The sequence below is a fragment of the Talpa europaea genome (genome assembly GCF_964194135.1).
Source record: "Talpa europaea genome assembly, chromosome: 9".
NCBI classification, from domain to species: domain Eukaryota; kingdom Metazoa; phylum Chordata; class Mammalia; order Eulipotyphla; family Talpidae; genus Talpa; species Talpa europaea.
Window position 1 is genome coordinate 69,403,122 of NC_140076.1, and position 21,486 is coordinate 69,424,607.

Below are 21,486 nucleotides of genomic sequence, written 5' to 3' on the forward strand. Positions count from 1 at the left end.
CAGAAACAAGCTGCACAGAACCCAGCTTTACCACATTCTTCTATTTTCCCCTGTAACTGATAGAAATAAAGTAGCATCCAGCAAGCAGGATCCAGGGTTCTCTTGTAGCTGACCCTTTGTTTCCACTCCTGTGGATCAGGTGCTTGGCTCTGCCCTGGTTGTTTCCTCATTATCTCTTGTCTAGTGGCAGGACTCAGGATATGCATTGTTTGGGACTGCTTATCTTAACTTGTATCCATTCTGTTCTTTTATCTCAAGCTAAAGCCTTTCTGTATCCACTTTCCTCCTCCATTTGTCTAAGACTAAATTACCCATACTTACCCTAGAGCTGTAGCCCTCTTTTTTTTTTTTTTTTTTTTGCATAAGGTATCTAACTGCTCTGTACATAAAACCAAAACCTTTCATGAAAACATAGGCAGAGGGATAGGGATATCATGTCCCCTTTTGGTATTAATATATACCTTATAATTTAATCCCGACAGCATTTCTATAAACAGGTTTATTTTCCCTCCTCACTAGAAAGTTCAGATTTAGAGTGACTTGATCAGGGTCATAGAGTGATATGTTAATAAGTGGTAACATCAGTATGAGTTTCTAGTTCTAACTTTAAAACTTAAACTCCTTTCTCCTGTTTCCAGCTCTGGGAATACTAAGCAGGAGGTTTCCCAAGTACAGAACATCAACAGAGACTCTGAGCCCACTCTGACCCCCTTCTTATAGAGGTGGGATGTGGACCTAGGTTTCACAGGCAGTGACTTCAACTCCCAGGGATTTTGCCTTTGCAAAGTATTAAGTTTGTTAATAGTTTGACTTTTCCATGTTGACTTTAGTCAAATCTTGTTCATTTGTTTATTGACTCAGTCATCCAACATTAAGCTATGGCTATTATAGTCCAGGCCTTAGGCTAGATGCTCTCACATATAATTACATGATTAAGTCCTCACAAAAACTCTCCATTTTGCAAATGAGGACATTAGGATGAAAAAGATGAAATGATTTTCCCTAGGCCCCACACTAGGCAGTAGCAAAGCCAGCATTGACACCCAGATCACTGGTGGCCTGGGAGTTAATTCTCAGTGCAATCACTGCTATGGCCTGAGTTCATTTCCCGGCCAGGTTGCTAACCCGCACATGGCGCAGCAGACCAGACCTCTCCTGTCTCACCTGCTGTTCCCCTTAGAAGTGTATTTCAGTAAATCTGCCTGTTATGTTCCCCACTCTGTCTGTGGTGAATCTTCTCTCTCTCTCTCTCTCTCACTCACTCACTCACGCATACACACACACCACCCTGTACCTCTGGCCTACTACGCAAAAATAAAAAAAAAATTTTTTAATTGCTCTAAAAAAAAAAAAAGAAATGAGGGGGCCTCCCTGGTGGCCCAAGGTGTTAATTCTCAGCATTACCAAGCTATTAGCAGCTATTACAACATGAGTTCAATCCCCGGCCAGGGAACTTGCCCACATGGTGCAGCAGACCTCTCCTGTCTTGCCCTGCCACACATCTCTTGCCTACACCCCAGCACTTGTATGCATTGAAAAAAAAAAAAAAAAAAAGGGCCTCCCCAGTGGCGCAGTGGTTGAGCGCTGGGTTGCGAACCTGCCCGCAGACTCTGCAGCGCCGGTTCAATCCCCGGCTGCTCCCTGCCACCAGAGGAGGGTCCCATATGGTGCGCAGACCTCTCCTGCCACCCGCTGCTCCCCTCAGCAGTGTATCTCGGTCCTTCTGCCTGCTCTGCTCCCCGCTCTGGCTCTGGTGAATTCTCTCACCCTCCCGCGCTTCTGACTGTACCCAGTGCTTGTATAAATAAATAAAAATAAATTTTAAAAAAATCTTTAAAAAAAAAAACAAAAACCCAGAATAAATTCTGTGTTGAATCCAGGAAACAAATTCCATGGAGCTCCTGGCAAGTGTTCCATAACAAGTATGGGTCAAATGTGAGAGATGGTCCAGTATGTCCAGATCACTCTCATCAGGGGCAGCATGTACCAAGCAGATCAAATAAGACTTGGGGTTTGCGCTATATGTCAGGCTCACATTTCTCTGATTTACCCAAGACTGTCAAAACTAAAACCTGAATATCATTCAGACAGCCAAATCCTTCCTGAGTACTCAGCATCCCTCCAGGTTCCCGGACTCCCCCTCTGCTTCATCCCATCAGTTTCTCTCCCTACTTAGGCCTTGCCTCCTGCAAAGAACAGGTCTGCTTTTTCTGTCCCCTGCTTATTCCCAATTTCTTTAACCCCTATATATAAAATAGGTTTTCAGGTCTGATTAAACTTACCTATAGTCAAATATGTGATGAGTTCTTCTCCAATATGTGCTAAACACTTTATGTATGATAACAAACAAGACAGGCATAATATTCTTTTTTTTTTTTTTAAAGATTTATTTATTTATTTATACAAGCACTGGGTACAGTCAGAAGCAGGGAGCAGAGCAGGCAGAAGGACCAAGTACACTGCTGAGGGGAGCAGCGGGCAGCAGGAGAGGTCTGCGCGCCATGTGGGACCCTCCTCCGGAGGCCGGGGAGCAGGCGGGGATCGAACCTCCGTTGCAGAGGCTGCGGGCAGCTTCGCAACCCAGCGCTCAACTGCTGCGCCACCGGGGAGGCCCGACAGGCATAATATTCTTAATGACAGGTATGGCAGCCATTGAGCAAATAACTACAAAATTAACGCACTTTAGAAAAGGAAACAGGAGCCTCCTTGGTTTGTGCAAGGGGTTAAGACTCAGCACTGTGAAGCTATCTGCAGCCATTGCAGCCTGAGTTCCATCCCCAGCTAGGGAGTTCACCTACATGGCAAACATGGCAAACATGTCTTGCCCACTGCTCCCCTTAGTGGTGTATTTCAGTAGATCTACCTGTTCTGTTCCCCACTCTTGTCTCTGGTGAATCCTCTTACCCTCACACCTCTGGCCTGCACCCCAGCTCTTGTATGCATAAATAAATAAAATAAATCTTTTCTTTTTTTTAAAAAAAAAAATGGAAAGGAAACCAATGGAATATGTAGAGATGACTTGAGATGGGAGAACAGGGAATCCAGAAGGCCTCCCACAGGGCAAGGGCATAGTGTGGGGCAAAATAATGCTGGAGAGAGAAACAAGTGTCCAGTCATGGCATTGTGGGCCTTGTTAAGGATTTGGGCCTTTCTCCCAAGAACTTAGGAAGACATTGACAGTTTAAGCATTATTAGATCATTCTGAATACAAAGTGAAGAAGGGGGCCTCCCTAGTGGTGCAGAGGATTCAGTCTCGGCACTATGAAGCTATCAGCAGCCGCCGCAGCACAAGTTTGATCCCCAGTCAGGCAGCTGACCCACATGGCGCAGCAGACCTCTCCTGGCTCACCTGCTGTTCCCCTCAGCAGTGTATTTCAGTAGATTCATCTGTTCTGCTCCCCAGTCTGTTTCTGGTGTATCCTCTCACCTCTCTGAACCTCTGGCCTACACCCCAGCTCTTATATGCATAAATAAATCAAACTTTAAAAAAAAAAAAAAGAACGGCTTAGCATAGGGAGGAAGGGTAGTAGAGATACTATCAATGAGTCTGTTGTAGTAATTCATACTGGAGAAGATGGGCACATGGACTGAGATAGCAATGGAAGGGGTACACAGAAATATGATTCAAGAGCTGTGTAGGAAGAATTGTCAGGACTTGGCCATCAAATGCAGGAGGTGAAGGAAAGGAAGCAGTTTTAGGATGCCTATGCGATTTCCAAGTAGTATGTTAGAGACAATCTAGACCTCAAAGGAGAGGTCTGGGTTAAAATACTGCAAGCTAAGTAGGTCAAAAACTAAAATATTGATAGTCAGAAGTTTTAACCTAATCAGTAGTAATTGAAGTCAGAGAAATGAGTGAGATCCCTCACTCATTTTTGTTTTGTTTTATTTTTCCTTCGAGAGTTTAGAGAGAGAAGAACTGAGGGTCTAAAATCGAGTCCTCTGGAAATTCTGGCACATGCTACGCATGGATAAGCCTTAAGGACATTATGCTAAGTGAAATAAACTAACAGTAAAAGGCAAATCCTCTATGATTTCACTTGTATGAAACATCTGGAGTAATCAAGACGCATAGAAGCAAAAAGTAGAATGGTGTTTGCCAAAGGTTGGTGGAGTTCTTTAATGGAGAGTTTCAGTTTTGTAAGATGAAAATGTGGAGATTGGTTGCCCTATGTGAATGTGCTTAATGTGATGGAAACAAAGATTTCTCTAACCCACAACTCTCCTTGGACATTTCTGAATTGTACGTGGAAAATGACTTTGATGGTAAATTTTCTATTCTACATATATATTATCACAATTAAACAGTAATAGTAATAAAAGGGGGGTGGAGATTGAGCCCTTGGAATGACAATATTAAATGGTAGAGGTGAAACTAGAGAAACTCTGATGGAACAACCAGAGGCAAAAAATTAAAAGTGTGGCATCCTGGAGGCTGAGACTTGGGAGACTGAAGAAGGGAGAAGTGACCAGTTCTGTCAGCTTCTCTTGAGAATTCAAATATGATGAGACCTAATAAGCACTCATTTTGTCTATCAAATTTTATACAGGAGAGCCCATGGGCCTTGGAAGGCTTGGGGGCAGAGGGCCATTGCAAAATCATTGAGAGGCAAGGAAATGGAGAAGCAAGTATAGACAGACTTTCAGGACTTAAAAAGGGAGGATTTAAAAATGAAAATGATGGGGCCTCCCCAGTGGCGCAGCGGTTGAGCACTGAGTTGCGAAGCTGCCCGCAGCCTCTGCAGTGCCAGTTTGATCGCGGGGCGAGGGTCCCACATGGCGCGCAGACCTCTCCTGCTGCCCGCTGCTCCCCTCAGCAGTGTACTTTGTCAGTCTGCCTGTTCTGCTCTCCGCTCTGACTCTGGTGAATTCTGTCACCCTCCCACACTTCTGACTGTGCCCAGTGCTTGTATAAATAAATAAATTGTAAAAAATATATTTTAGGGGGCCTCTCCTGGTGGCGCAGGCGGTTGAGCACAGCGCTGTGAAGCTGTCTGCAGCCTCAGCAGCACAGGTTCGATCCCGGTCCACTGGCGAGAATCCCACATGGCGAAGCAGACCTCTCCTTCCTCACCCACTGCTCCCCCCTCAGCAGTGTATTTCAATCAGTCTGCATATTCTGTTCCCTGCTCTGTCTCTGGTGAATCCTCTCATCCTCCCACACATCTGACCTGTACCCCGGTTCTTGTATGAATAAATAAATCTTTAAATATATATATGTATTTTTTAAATGGGGGAGGAGATTCAGGTGTTTTTCCAAATATGCCAGATGTTTAAAAATCAGCTTTAATGACTTTAACTTCCTAAAATCACAGGGGCAAGCCAATATATCAAATGATAAACATGAAAATTAAGAAGTGTGGGTACTGGACATATCTGGTTTTTTAGAAGTACCAGTAAATTCTGCAGTTGCTCCAAATGATTTGATTCTAGCTTACAGACAATTAAGTAGTATACTGAGATCTTATAGCTTATAGGAGACCTGTGGTGCAGAAGGAAGACATGGACAGAGGATTCACATACCGAAGGGCAAATCCCAGCGCTGGCCGAAGTCAGCCACTTAACCTCTCTGGGTATGTTTCCTACTGAAAAGTGGAAATAAATGGAGATATCCACCTATCTTGCAGAATTTTTCTAAGAATTCAAGGACATAAATATCAAAAATTCTATTATGGTACCTGGTGCTTAGTTGATAGAGTGGATAATTGTAATGTGGTGTCATTACAATTAACCATTGGTGGTTGTCACTCCCATACCAGCCCCAGGAACCCCTGACCTTGGGGGAAGGGTGGTTCTGCTAGTCCATAATGTATCCTATTAGTTTTGTACCATTGTGTTCAAAATTCTGGCCATAAATGTCTTAAAAAGGACTGTGAATTCCAATTGTAATAATTTTGCCTTAAATTCTTTGAAGGGACATTTCTCCCAGGAAATAACCTGAACTATATAAGGGAAACGTAGTTGGGAACATAGGCTAAAAGGAGCTGGTTAGTCAGTGTTCTCAGTAGCTGCAAATGGTTAAGAGATACTTTTTGCCTCTCATTTGCCAGCATGACTTAGGAAGCCCAAAAATGTAAAATGATAACAGTGATAAAAGCTCACATTGTTGATTGCTTACTGTGTGCCAAACGCTTTTATTTGGATCATTACAATAACCCGATGAGGTTGATACTAATGTAACCTCATGGTTTTTTTTTTTAAGATTTTTATTTATTTATTTATACAAGCACTGGGTGCAGTCAGAAGCGCAGGAGGGTGAAAGAATTCACCAGAGCCAGAGCAGGGAGCAGAGCAGGGAGCAGAGCAGGCAGAAGGACCAAAGCAGCAGAAGGACTGAGGTACACTGCTGAGGGGAGCAGCGGGCAGCAGGAGAGGTCTGCGCGCAATGTGGGACCCTCACCCAGTGGCCGGGGAGCAGCCGGGGATTGAACCGGCGCTGCAGAGGCTGCGGGCAGGTTCGCAACCCAGCGCTCAACCTCTGCGCCACCGGGGAGGCCCTAATATAACCTCATTTTATAGGTGAGGAACCAGTCTCAGAGAAGCCCCACTTTTACAAATAAGGAAACCAAATCTCAGAGAGGTTAAGTCACTGGCCTGTGGTCTTACAGGTAAGAAATAATAGAGCTGGTATTTGAGCCTGGGTGCTTTCACTCTAAGCTGTGTCTTTAAGATGCCAAATGACTTAAAAGGTATTAGAGCCACAAGGACTCTTCAAGGCATGTGTACATGACTTTCTTGTACAGCTCACACCTGGCCTGCTAGAATAAGTACAATCTTTGTAGTCAGCCAAACCTGAGTTTATCACTTTATATGTTAGTCGTGTGACCTATTTTCCTCCTCTGTAGAATAATGTTGATGATTCTCACAGGATTATTATGGGAGCAAACAAAATTATCTGCAATGCATGCCCTATTATCAGGCACTTAGTAAATATAAGTACTTATAAGTTGTGTATAGCGGCAGGAATGGGCACAGTGCAGGATCTCTATGACCCGAGCAGACGGATGAAGGAGAGTACTAGGAGGTCTTGGTGGCTTTTGCAGGCTTTTATTGGGATTAACCAGGTACACAGCAGGCAGGGGTTTGGGGGGGCCGGGAGGCCTGCAGTGAGAGTCCTCAGTCTTTTTTTTTTTTTAAGATTTATTTATGCAAGAGCTGGGGTACAGGCCAGCAGCACGGGAGGGTGAGAGAATTCACCAGAGATAGAGCGGGGAGCAGAACAGGCAGACTGACCGAAGACACTGATGAGGGGACCAGCGGATGAGAGGAGAGGTCTGCTGCGCCATATGGGAATCTCCCTGGCCAGCCGGGAATCGAACCCGCACTGCAGAGGCTGCGGACAGCTTCACACAGCGCAGCACTCAACCCGCTGTGCCACCAGGGAGGCCCAAGTCCTCAGTCTTTCTAGGCTCTCCGGCATTCACTCGTGGCCTCTGCTTCTCTGCTCCTTTCACTCTGCTCTTCTCTTTCGCTCTTCTGGCATCCCTGTGACATTGCCCTTATAAGCCCAGTCTTAGCCCAAGTGTACCCACTTATGCATGCCCACGACCCTACTCCAGGTGCCCACCATCAGGCATGCATTCAGGACCACAGATCCATCATCAATCCTAATGGCGGGAGGGCAGAAAAGCCTGATACTTTTTTTTTTTAAGATTTATTTATTTATTTATACAAGCACTGGGTACAGTCAGAAGCGCGAGAGGGTGAGAGAATTCACCAGAGCCAGAGCGGGGAGCAGAGCAGGCAGGAGGACTGAAGTACACTACTGAGGGGAGCAGCGGGCAGCAGGAGAGGTCTCCGTGCCATGTGGGACCCTCCTCCGGTGGCCAGGGAGCAGCCGGGGATCGAACCGGCGCCGCGGAGGCTTCGGGCAGCTTTCGCAACCCAACACTCAACTGCTGCGCCACCAGGGAGGCCCAAGCCTGATACATTTTTTACCTTACCCTACATGGTGTAAATGGTTTATAGTTGTGGCAAGCTAAGGATCAGAGGGGAGAAGAGATTTAACCAAGGTCATGGCACCTGATCCATGCTTTCTCTGCTAGACCATGTGGAGAAATGCTACTTTGTCATTGAAACAGCCCTGGTAGTGAGACAGGGTATCTGTGAGCCCCCAGGTAGAAAGACATTGATTTTCATAACAGACCTTTCATTAAGTACCGCTACTATAAGCCCGAGGAAAGTGGCACCTTCCCAAAGATCTGTCAGCGAAGGGCATCCTTACTGAGGCTATATTTAGCACAGTCGAAGTGGAAAAGAGACTTACTCCAAATGTTGCCTCTTTTATTTGTGTCATTTTAGTTATGTCCATCTTTTTTTTCCAGTGATTCTTTTATTTACTCAACAGATAGCTATCTGGGCCAGGCTGAATTCTGAGACTGGGGCACAGGGGAAATGAGATTCCTAGGTCAGGGAGCATAAAGGCACACAGCCTGGGTCCTCTGAGCAGCTAGTAGGCCTCTGGGAGTCTCATCAGGCCCACCACCTGCCCTCACCCCACCCACCCAGCCTCAGAAGAGCACATGCATGCTCTGTGAAAAGCATCAGTCCCCAGGTCCCTTCTAATTGAATAACTAAGCATCTTGATTTTGATGTGTTTCAGCTGGAAAGGGCTATCCCTGCAAGACGTGTAAGATAGTGCTGAACTCCATAGAACAGTACCAAGCTCATGTCAGCGGCTTCAAACACAAGAACCAGTGAGTAATCATCTTTTGAAATTCAAGGGTCTGCAGCAGGAAATCAGGGCTTCTGAATCAGAACCAAACAAGGTACTCCTTGGTTAGAATAGAATCCTAGCAGCCTTTTCTCAGTCAACAGAAAATCAGTTAACAGAAAAAGTGTCTCTAAGCTTTTTTCCCCATCACTTGCTCTCCGGCCTTTGGACCTATTGGGCTGAACATTTTAGTATAGAAATGTAAATTATTTCCATGTTGGTCTCCTAAAAGTACTTGGATTTCCTGGCCTTAGCAGTCTGTCTAGGGAATCGTAAACATAGATCCTGTAACAAGAGCTCCCCCTACAGGTTCTTTCATTCATTGACTAAATAATTACTGCACGCCCTCTGAGTGGTGCCTACACAGACCCAGTTCCTGCTCATTACTTTACATTCTCATGGGCAGAGATAAACAATAAGTGAATAAAATCCAATAATTTTAAATTCTTAAATGCTTAGGGAACAGGTAAGTGGAGTTGTCTGTTTGAGCCCCTGTTTTGTTGTAAGCTATATGCCAACCAAATTCTGTCAAATAATGTTCACAGCTGTAGGAAGAAGGGACAGTTTTTCAGATTTTATAGATATAGGTACCCACCATTCAAAGTGATGTTGTGATTCAACTGAGGGCTTTCTGGCTCACAGAATACTCCTCCTGGCATCATGCCGAAAAGAAAGTTGTGGCACCATGTGATAGGAAGAGGTAAGGACCCTCAGGGTTCTCTCCCTCTCAGAGGGGAACTGTGTAGTATGGACAGTGTGCCACAACATAACCTTCTGAGATAGAAGTCATCATCCCCACTTTACAGGAAACCTGGGTTTTAGCAAGTCTGCTGAAATGATTGCTTTGATTTTGGTGGTTGGTTCTGCATTGCTAATAGAGCCAAATGAATTAGAGGTGGTAGAATCACTGTCACTGATGGAGTGAAAAATGTCCTTGGTCTCTTCTTCCACACTGTAACAAATCTTCCTCTTTTCGCCTGCATCTTTAACTATCAAGACTCCGTGGGCCTCCCCTGGTGGTGCAGCGGTTGAGCGCTGGGCTGCGAGGCTGCCAGCAGCCTATTCGATCCCCGGCTGCTCCCCGGCCACCTGGTGAGGGTCCCACATGGCGCGTAGACCTCTCCTGCCGCCCGCTGCTCCCCTCAGCAGTGTGTTTCATTCAATCTGCCTGCTCTGCTCTGCTCTCCGTTGCTCCGACTCTGGTGAATTCTCTCACCCTCCCGCGCTTCTGACTGTACCCAGTGCTTGTATAAATAAATAAATAAATCTTTAAAATAATAATAATAATAATACTCAACGGTAGCTCTGATTTAAGATCCTTGCTTTTAAGGGAACCTAGGTTAAGTGGCCTGCCCAAGTTTACAGATACTTGGAGTTAAACACAGGAGTCAGACTTCTTTGACTTCGAAGCCCATTCCTTTTGGTCTGCCACTCACAAATGGAACTCATTATCCTCACCTTGTGGAATGATGTGAGGATTAGAGATAATACATGTGAAGTACTAGTACCAACAAGAGGAGATGTTAAAGATAAGCTTTTGGGCCTCCCTGATGGCACAGCTCTATCACGCTATCACCAGCCACTGCAGCACGAGTTCGATCCGCGGCCAGGTAGCTAACCCACGTTGCGCAGCAGACCTCTCCTGTCTTGCCCACTGCTCCCTACAGCAGTGTATTTCAGTAGATCTACCTGTTCTGCTCCCCACTCTGTCTCTGGTGAACCCTCTCACCTCCCCCCATACCTTTGGTCTGGACCCCAGTTCTTGTATGCATAAATAAATAAATCTTTAAAAAAAAACTCTTTAAAGATAAGCTTTCATTCAACGAATTATTGAGCAACTATTATATGCCAGGCCCTGATGTGGACACCGGAGGTTCTGTTCCTTGATTCTTTGCATGCCCCTCAGGTGGTAAAAATGGGTCCTAAACAAATAAGACATCAGGTGGTATTTGATGCCCAAAAAGTGGGCTATAGAGGGACAGGAAAGCTACTTTAGATTCAGTGTGAAGGGGAAAATAGTCATTCTTTACTACCCAGATTGTGTAGATCCCTGTAAGCAGAGTAAATGATTTGGTATAGTCCAAAGGAATGGACTGGGGCCTCCCTGGTGGTCAAGGGGTCAAGGGGCCTCCCTGGTGGTCAAGTCTCACTGCTACCACCATGACAGCACACTGCGCTGCGACTGCCTGAGTTCTGTCTCTGGCCAGGGAGCTAACCCACATATGACAGCAGGCCTCTCCTGTTTTACCCACTGTTCCCCTCAGCAGTGTATTTCAGTAGATCTGCCTATTCTGCTCTCCACTCTGTCTCTGGTGAATCCCCTGTGCCTCTGGTCTATACCCCATTTATTCTATGCAAAATAAATAAAAATCTTACAATAAAGGAATAATCTTTAAAAAAAAAAAAAAAAGGAATGACTATTTCTGAATCTACCAGACTTAAAACTTACCCTGGGCAAGTTATTCACACTTCCTGAATTTTAGTTTCCTCATTTATAATATGGGAGTGCTATTACAGAATTGCCATAAGGGTGAAATAGGATAACTGGAAGCAAAACATCCAGTATTGTTCCTCACATGGAGCGACTCTCATTTATGAGCTACCCTGCTTGTCACTCCAAGACCCTGGAAGAATTGTATTATTAATAGAATGAACTACCTGGAGAACCATCACAACTGCCACAAACTGACTCTGTGTCTTTGTCCTTCTGAAATTACAGGTCACCAAAAACAATGGCATCACCCCTGGGCCAGATTCCAACACAAAGACAAACCATTCAGAAAGACTCCACCACCTTTGAAAACTAACGGTGTTTCTGCCAGCACCCCAGATTGAAGCAGCCATGAGCCAGCATCCTGTGACTGTGGTCAACCTTTGGCTTCCTCTTCCTTCACACCTGGAGATACGTAGGCCTGAGGCAAGAGTGGGCCACAGGAAGCCTCTGATTGTTCCAGGCAAACCAACCCCTGTTCCGCCCTTTGGAATGGGTCCTGTTGGTCAGGACAGGGGAAGCAAGGGTCTTGCGAGGACTTTAGGCCTCAAAGGGTGGTAATTTACAGGATGGGCTTTACCCTTCTTCAGCCTCCTTGGGCCAAAGGCCAAAGATCATGAGGCCCCCAAGCTGCCTTTCCTCTGTGCGTCAGTTTTGAACTATTCCCCACAGCTAAGGAACTGAGCTCTCCCTGGGCTTCATGCATCTCCAGTGAAACCTGGAGCTTTCACACCAGACCTTGGCCTGTGCAGAAAAGGGTAGATGGAAGTGACTCCAATGGCAGTTTGGAACTAGTGTGATACTCCCCATCCCCTAAAAAGTGCAGGTTTCTCTGAGCCTGGGACTGGATGCTGGCCCATTGCACAGGTTTCTGCCACTCTGACACAGTCCTGGTAAAGTGTTGATGTCCCTTCTGCCCCTTCTCCACAGGTCCTAAATGGTGCTAAGCATCTGCAGCAGCTGGGGACACGTTAGAGCAGAAGAAGACCTCAGTACCAGTATGGTAATAGAAAGCTCCAGTGGGGCTTTTCCCCCAACTCCATCAGAGGTGCTCTGACCCAGGGTCATGTGGTAAAGTCCCCACATGGAAGTCTCCTTGATGGTTCTGTGTCCTTAAAAGCAGACTGCCTCATGCCAGGAGCACAGAGGAACAGCCCCATTAGTCCTCTCCTTCTTCCTCTGCAGCAGGCTGCCTGCCCAGGTTGCTATGGTGCTAGCCTTCTCCTCACATCCCCCAGGAGATTCCTGGGTACCAGGGAGCAGGTTGGGCCTCCCAGGGAAAGAAATGGAAAACTGTTGTGGTTTTCTACAGTGAGGAAACAAATATTCCCCAGGCCTTCAGCTCTGCTGTTTCACTGCTTGGGACTTCATTAGGAGTGGATTTTTTCCTTGTAGCTTTTAAGAAGAAATTCCAGGGACTATCACCATTAGAGGTCCTTCATTGGGTCCAAGAAACCCCTACCTACTCTCATTACCTCCTCCCCCAACTCTCTGTCCCTTCGCCTGTGAAATGCCTTTAAGTATTGTGTGTGGGTGTGTATGTGTGTGCTTATGCTTTGTCTCTTGGTCACTGAAGCATCTAAATAAAGGATTTCTTTCATGAGCCGCACTGCAGTGAACAGACCTGGGATTTGGGGCCATCTTGCTGTTGGATCTGGAACGTATGTCTTGACCCCTCTCGTCACCTTGCTTAGACTCCTAGGGCAGTAAATACCCATCTTCAGAGTTGGACAAAGACATATATCCAAATTGCTGAAAATCCTGTGGAAATTTTCCCAGGTGCCCTAAAACAACTTCATCTGTTCATGTATCTCCCTTTGTCAAGTAGGCCTCATGAAGGTTTTTAGGTCTAAGCTGGGAATCTGCTTTGTTTGACCCGATTATTCTGGCTGCTGTGTGGAGAAGACAGGCATGCTCCAGGCTAACCCTTTGAGAGCAGAATCCTCCCCTAATTCATGCCTACTTCCCTGATGTCCAGAATGTGCCATGAAGTGTTTCTTGAATGAATGAATGAATGAGGGTTCATGAGGAGAGGGAGCTTTTTCCTGCTTAGCTCTTACACAGGAGCTGGTCTGTTTGACTCCTGACTGGTGATTCTTGGAAGAACCTTTTCCGTGACCTAGAAATGAGCTGGGAAAGGAGTGAGCGTGATGACTTAGGATTCCCTGGTCAAACCTTTCTTTCAGATAGCCAGATCTTAGGATGGTGCCCAGGCAGCCTCAGCTCCCAGTTTTCACTCAACAAACTGTTCTTGGGCACCTGTTCTTGGCCACCTGGGGAAAGACCTACACAGGCCCAGGATGAATTCTTGGCTCTCAACTTCCAAAGCCTGGACTATCTCAGCAGTTTCCCAGAGTCCTTCTCTCCCTCCCAGGAGGCCAGAGTCAATCCCACTTACCAGGCCAAGGAAGTGAAGGGGTGGAAGTGGGGGAGGGGGCTGCCATGCCATGACTCCTTAGCCTGCAAAACCTCTTAGTTTAGGAATCCAGCTTCCCTGTGATGTAAGAATACATGAATGAATACTTTCTGCCCTTGGGGAGCTCACACGTTAATATTGTGGCAGTGATCAGGGAGTTATACTCAGTCCTATGGGAATGTCCAGGATATAGACACCAACTCAGCCAAGGGTATGAAAAAGCCAGAGAAGTAGGTCAAGTAGCATTTGATCAGCATAACAGCCTTTAATGTTAGGTGGTGATACTCCATTTTATAGAGCAGGAACAAGGATCAAAGAGGTATGGTGATTTGCCCAAGGTCTTGACGACAAGAAGTAGCAAAATGGAAAGTAAAATCCAGTTCTCTAGATATTCCTAATCTAGAACCCTTTCCAAACAAGGACCAGAGTCCTTCCCACATGACCCTGGCCTGCCAGGGCCATGATCACACAAATCAAGCAGCCAGTCCAAGCAGAGGCAGCAGTAGTACCTACAGAATAGATCACACAGGCTCAATGTTCATATCTCCAGCCCCCATGCTTTTCACTTTTCCCAAGATTACCAGTAATAACTAAGAAACCTAAATCAGAGTGGTTAGCTAATAAAGGGAATTTATTGATTCAGGGATGGCCTGGTTCAGGTTGTGTCACAGTGTCCAGGGTTTATTTCATCTCTACTCTGCTTCCCCCATGTGGTCTCTTTTTTTTTTTTTTTTATTTGTTTGTTTGATGGTTTGTTTATACATGCACTGGGTACAGTCAGAAGCATGGGAGGGTGAGAGAATTCACCAGAGCCAGAACAGGGAACAGAGCAGGTAGAAGGACCGAAGTATACTGCTGAGGGGAGCAGCGGGCGGCAGGAGAGGTCTGTGCGCCATGTGGGACCCTCCTCCGGTGGCCGGGGAGCAGCCGGGGGATCGAACCGGCACTGCAGAGGCCGCGGGCAGCTTCGCAACCCAGCGCTCAACCGCTGCGCCACCGGGGAGGCCCCCCCATGTGGTCTCTTTCTCAGATTCTCCAGAAAGTAGCACGATGGCAACTAGCAGCACCAGGCTTAAATCCTGCTAGATTAGAACCTCAATGGAAAGAACATCCTTCTATGCTAGTTACAACAAAAAATTCTGATATTAATTGATGATTAGCTCATTGGCCCTGATCCCATCCTAAACCAACCCCTGTGACTGGGGGAAACCGTTCTCTGATTTGGGACCTGGGAAAGAATGTGCTTCACCTAAAACACATTGAATGGGAGAGATGCATCTCCAAAAGAAATTGGGCTCCTACCAGACTCAGGGAGAAAAATGGATATGGGTGGGCAAAAAGAACTATTGTCAGCCATACCCATAAATTGTCTTTATTCAACCTTTTCTCGTTTTTCCTAAACTTAGAGATACAGTGCACATTTTGTAATGTGCATCAATATTCAGAGCACAGTTTGATAAATCCTCACTTATTTATTCAACTGGGCAGTCACCCTCCGATCAAAAACACTGTCAACTCCCTAAAAGGTTGCATTGTTCCCTCTCTTAGTCAGAATCCCCCGAAAGTAAACACTGTTTTGACCTCTGTCACCACAGATTTGTTTTGCTAGCTCTTGAATTTTATAAAAATGGAATCACACATCTTTTGCTCAATTTTATGTCTGTGAGCTTCATCCATGTTAGTGTACTAGAAGTTCATGTTTTTCAATGTTGTATAGTAGTTCATTAGATGAATGTACCACAGCCATTTTACTGTCGACAAATTGTGATTGGGTTGTCTCTAGTTTTGTACTGTTATAAATAAAGCTATTGTGAAAATGTGTTTATCATTTTGCATGCATGTACATGCGCATAGTCTGGTGTGTAATTGCTGCATTACAGGGTAGGTGTGTGTTTCATTTGGCTAGATACTGCCAAATGGTTTTCCAAAATAGTTCTACCAACTTAACATTCCTCCTGCAATGTATGCGAGTTCCAGTTGCTCTACTTCCTTGTCAGCACATGGTATTGTCAGTCTACCTACTTTTGGCCATTCCAATCACACCCAGGAATTTGAACTCAAGGGTCCTGACTTTACATCAGGGCCCCTCCTATGATGAGCACCCTACGATCAGGTTTGCCTTTCTTTCGCTAGGAATAAGTGCCCAGTTTCTGCAATATACAACACAGGTAAACCTCAGAGGAGCTCCTGTCCACGGTTCCAGTGGCCAAGGGAGGTCTCACTGAGAGAGAGGCAGTTCAGTGTGGTGGCAAAGAACTCAGGCCCTGGAATCAGGCAGCCAAAGTTCAAACCCAACTCTGTCACTCTAGGTCTTTACCTGGGGGTAGAGCATCAGTGTCTGGTGCCTCCCCGGTGGTGCAGTGGGTTGAGTGCAGCACTGTGAAGCTATGTGCAGCCTCCGCAGCGCGGGTTTGATTCCTGGCCGGCCAGGGAGATGCCCACATGTCACGGCAGACCTCTCCTGTCTCACCCGCTGCTCCCCTCAGCAGTGTCTTTGGTCCGTCCACCTGTTCTGCTCCCGCTCTGTCTCTGGTGAATTCTCTCACCCTCCTGCGCTATGGCCTGTACCCCAGTTCTTGTATAAATGAAATAAATCTTAAAAAAACAAAAACAAAAAACAGTGTCTGACACATTTTAAGTACTATGTAAGTAGTGATGACTGTTTCTGTTATTGAAGTGCTTGGTCTCCTTGGACAGGTGAGTCCAAAGGCAGATGGCACCTGGTATAGCCCCCTCCCTATATTTATTTTTTTTAAGATTTATTTATTTATGCATATAAGAACTGGGATACAGGCCAGAGGTGTTGGGGGTGAGAGAATTCACCAGAGAAAGAGTGGGGAACAGAACAGGCAGACTGACTGAAATATACTGCTGAGGGGAGCAGCGGGTGAGACAGGAGTGGTCTGCTTCACCATGTGGGTAGCTCCCTGGCTGGCCGGGGTTGCAGATAGCTTCCCAGTGCTGTGCTTAACCCCTTGTGCCACCAGAGATCTATATTTAAACCCATGATTTATGAAATGCCAGAAACCTGATTTAATCTGAAGAGAGAGGGGAAAACAACAGGCTGGTCAGAACTAATCCCTGGGTTCTATTTCTACTGCTGAGAAAACCTCATCTTATCCCAGGCACTTTAGGCTCTACAACAAATAATGCCTGAGAAGACTATAAGGAACTATGCATATAAAGCTCTTGGCCCAGAACTGGGAATAAAGCAAATGTTTGGCTATTATAATCTCTCAGCACAAACACAGAATCACGTATGTACCCATATAGTAACCATGAGGCATGTTCTGGGAGACACTGGTCTGGCATTTGGGGGCCCTGGGCATTGGTCTGAGCTCTGCCACCAGCTTGATGTGACCTGAAGCCTTGAAGTACAACTTGGGAGATTCAGTTCCCAGCCAAAGTCCTGAAGAGAGTAATGAGGGCCCTTCTCAGAGCAGATAAAGAAGAAATACCTTCCTTCACAGCACCCCTGCCAGGTGAACTCTTCCCACCCCTAACTCGACCTGTTGGGACGGGACAGGAGTAGAAGGGTCACCAGCATCAAATACAGTAGAATTTCTCCCTCTGATCATCTGTCTACCTAACATCCTAATCTACCCTGTCCTGTGCCAAGCTCTCGTTACAAAGAGGGCAGACAGATCCCTGTTAAGACAGTTTTAGTTTCAATGTCTGCAAATGCAGCTTACCTGTCCCGGAATATCAAAACCAAGGGCTCTGGAAATGGGTCAGCTCTACAGTGCAATGACCTTGATGGCCACTAGGTGGAGAATGCTCCCCTTTTGCTGGGCAAAGTAGACCAGACCCAGGACTTCACTGATAAAATGCTGAAAAGGATGACTTCTCCTTGAGCCCCTGTAGCTGAAAATTCATTTAGGCCTCAAAACAACTTGAAAAGGACCCATTCAGATGAGAACCTCAGAGGCAAAATCTTCCAGAGCTTACACAATCAAGGAAGTAACCATCCAGAGATTTGACACAAGTTTTTGTTAGCATACCTCTAACTCTACTTCCTAAGGCCTCCTTATCCTTCCCGCAGGACATTTAGTCACTGGCCTGGGAGGACACTTGATGTTTGGCCTGTGCATCAGCCTTTCATTTACTCTTCTCCCCTTGGTAACATCTCTGCACCATTCTGAGAAATTGCCCCTTTTCCCTGGTTCTAAGGGTGAACTCGTGACCCAGGTCTGGAGGAGATAGCACTCATCTTTGCCAACAGATAAGGACAGTGCACCTGAGAATTAAGCCAACACAAAGGAAAACAGCTGAGAAGAGACTGGTTTCTGACGAACATCTCTATCCAACCATGCCTGAAGCTAATGCTTTCAGGACTTTTTAGTTTTAAGTCAGTAAGTTCTCTTTTTCCTTAAGTTAAGGAAGCTTAAGTTGGGTTCCTATCACTTACAACCAAGAGTTCTGACTAATACATACTACAGTTCTTTTCAACCTGGAGACCTCCACCCATCCTGAAAAGATCACCAACCCCCAAGGCTGAGCTAGCTGTCATTTTGGGCTCCAGGATCCCTATTCCCCCTCTAGCATTTCCCTTTATATTCTGTGCTATTGTCTGTTTAATTCCCTATCTCCTTTTTTAGATTAGAAACTCTTTGAGGGCAGGAACTGAGTTTTATTTATCATATTGCATCCATGGTACTCAGCATAGGAGTGTGATTGTTCTGATAATTGCTTGGTGTTTAAGTAAATTATTGGATACATGAATAAATTTGGATATGGACTGGTGGGGATCTCTGCTGGGGTTTCACAGAAAAAAGAAATTTCTGAAGGAGATGAGCCTCTAGTGGTGATAAATATAGGGAAAGAGTTAATGAAAGCATCTAGAAGAGAGCATCTGGAAGAGATGAATGGTGGGGCATAGTAAAGGCCTCTCATGAAACTTTATCTCCTTGTGTCTATACCCCTTTGCAGTGGGACTTGTCACTCTACCCATCAAGATGGGGAGTCCATTTCCAAGCCCTTTAAATTTGGACTGGCATCAACACTTGCTTTGACCAGAAAATGCAGCAGTGTTGTTGAGGCTCAGTTTGCAGGATTTTTTGGGTCCTGTGAAAATGAATTCAGCAGTCTCCTGTTTGGCTGCATAGGGCGTTTATTTAGAAACATATGTCTGTGAGCTTCCCTGGTGGAACAAGAGGTTAGGTCTCAACACTATGAAGCTATCTGCAGCCACTGCAGCACGAGTTGAATTCAGTCCCCAGCCAGGGAGCTACCCACATGGCGCAGCAGACCTCTCCTGTCTCACCCGGTGCTCCCCTCAGCAGTGTATTTCAGTCAGTCTGCCTGTTCTGCTCCCCACTCTGTCTCTGGTGAATCTGTAACAAAGTGGTCCCCAGGAAAGGGGGATGTTCCAGGTTTCCTGCCCCACCCAAGGGAGGGTGGAGCTGAGCAGGGAGAGAAGAAGCTGCAGAGGAGACTGAGGAAGGAAGGAAGCAGGATGGAGAGCCAGGAGGAGACCTGGAGGAGGCACATGGAGCAGAGAGACACATGAAGAAAATGCTCTTGCCTTTTGGTCGTGGACTGGTTGAAACAGATGTGGGTGAGAGACCTGTGAGGAGGTGACAATGGTGAGTTTTATCTTGATTTTGATTTTGCTCTTTTCCTTCCAGACTTGTCTGCTTGTTTCTGATTCTTTTCTGTGGGTCCCCACTGGAAGATGCTTTAGACTTGTGGCAGGCTTTGGGGCCTTGCTCTGGGCCAATCCCATTTGGATGGACTCTTACCCACAAGGGGTAACTTTGGGTACTTGATTTAGAAACGATATTCTTTGCCTTTCCTGTATTGTTTCCTAATTGTGTTAAAGTTCCTTCCCATTAAAGTCTCATATGTTTTGTGTTGATGCGGCGGATGGCAGAACCCATTTAGATCAGGCAGGTTTGCGGGGTCTGGGTGTCCCTCTCCCCGTCCTGCAATAAATCCTCTCACACACACGCCCCACCTCTGGCCTACACCCCAGCTCTTATATGTATAAATAAATAAAATAAATCTTTTTAAAAAAGAAAAAGATGGGGCCTCCCCTGGTGGCACAGGTGGTTGAGCGCCGCGCTGTGAAGCTGTCTGTAGCCTCTGCAGTGCTGGTTTGATCCCAGCCGGCCAGCAAGGGTCCCACATGGTGCAGCAGACCTCTCCTGTCTCGCCCGCCGCTCCCCTCAGCAGTGTATTTCGTCAGTCTGCTTGTTCTGTTCCCCGCTCTGTCTCTGGTGAATTCTCTCACCCTTCCATGCATCTGGCCTGTACCCTGGTTCTTTTTTTTTTTTTTAAATGTTTTTTTTTTAATTCTTTTTTTTTTTATAGAGGCATGTTTTATTTATTTATTTATTTTATTTGTTTGTTTGTTTTGTTTATACATGCACTGGGTACAGTCAGAAGCGCGGGAGGGTGAGAGAATTCACCAGAGCCAGAGTGGGGAGCAGAGCAGGCAGAAGGACTGAAGTACACTGCTGAGGGGAGCAGCGGGCGGCAGGAGAGGTCTGCGCGCCATGTGGGACCCTCCTCCGGTGGCCGAGGAGCAGCCGGGGATCGAACCGGCGCTGCTGAGGCCGCGGGCAGCTTCGCAACCCAGCGCTCAACTGCTGCGCCACCAGGGAGGCCCCTGTACCCTGGTTCTTGTATAAAATAAATATATAAATCTTTATTTATTTTTTTAAATTTTTTTTTATAGAGGCATGTTTTATTTATTTATTTGTTTGTTTGTTTTGTTTATACATGCACTGGGAACAGTCAGAAGTGCGGGAGGGTGAGAGAATTCACCAGAGCCAGAGCGGGGAGCAGAGCAGGCAGAAGGACCGAAGTACACTGCTGAGGGGAGCAGCGGGTGGCAGGAGAGGTCTGCGCGCCATGTGGGACCCTCCTCTGGTGGCCGGGGAGCAGCCGGGGATCGAACCGGCGCCGCTGAGGCCGCGGGCAGCTTCGCAACCCAGTACTCAACCGCTACGCCACCGGGGAGGCCCAAATATATAAATCTTTAAAAAAAAAAAAAAAAAGATATATGCATAGTCCCAGTGGGCAGCAATCTTAAAAGCCAGGAGCTGCATTTTGCCAGAGCAAGGGGCATCCTTAGATACTGTCCTTTGATGGGATTTACTCCTTTGTGGAATTTTTTCACTCTGTGGAATTTATCACTTTGGGGTGGAGTTGGGTTCATTGTTTTGTAAGACTGATAATCCTTTCTGCCTCCACCTCTGCTGTTTAACCTTGTGAAAACTTCCATGCTAAATTTTCTATTCTAAGCTTCCATCAGTGTGACATTGTAGAAATTCCAAGGCTAGGACTTGGGGCTTGCAACTTCCACTCTTGCAACTGAAGAGAAATCTGGGTTAGACCTTTGACCTTGTGCAGATGAGAGACCACATGGTGAGAGGCCAGCAGCCAGCTCCACACATTAGGAGGACGTCTCAGGCCCCAGCACAAAGGGGCTACCAGCATAAGTGATGACATCAGGAGAGACCAGCAGAACTGCCTAAGTAAGCCCAGCTCATCCACAGAATTATAAGAAAAATAGTCTTAAATCATTAAGTATGGGATGGTTTGTTACTCAGTAAAATTTCTCAGAATAACCTGATATAGTAACCATGCTTAGTTTTGGCGTCCTGGTCTCTATCTTTCTTCTTATAATGGGATTTTCCTTAAGGAGTCCCACCTTCAGCTCCTGTGGTCTGGGTGGGGGGTGAACTCCACTCTTCTGTCTTCTGTTAGTGCAGTTGGGAAGGATTTGCTCAGTGGGAATGCAACTGGGTGGTCCCCAGGAAAGGGGGAGGTTCCCTGCCCCACCCAAGAGAGGGTGGAGCTGAGCAGGAAGAGGAGAAGCTGCAGAAGAGACTGAGGAAGGAAGCAGGATGGAGCCAGGAG

The 21,486-nt window shown here is 46.2% G+C and overlaps 1 protein-coding gene across 1 annotated transcript in view; it reads left to right on the forward strand.

Moving 5' to 3' along the window:
- ZNF346 (zinc finger protein 346) overlaps nucleotides 1-11,520 on the forward strand; it is a gene marked incomplete at both ends in the record, with an annotated part of 28,425 nt that extends 16,905 nt beyond the window's left edge. Inside the window, 2 exons of the mRNA XM_084243490.1 lie at nucleotides 8,603-8,696; nucleotides 11,433-11,520. Of these exons, the coding sequence (XP_084099616.1) occupies nucleotides 8,603-8,696; nucleotides 11,433-11,520 (182 nt within the window). The remainder of the gene's footprint in view (nucleotides 1-8,602; nucleotides 8,697-11,432) is intronic.
- Between the last annotated feature and the right edge of the window lie 9,966 nt (nucleotides 11,521-21,486).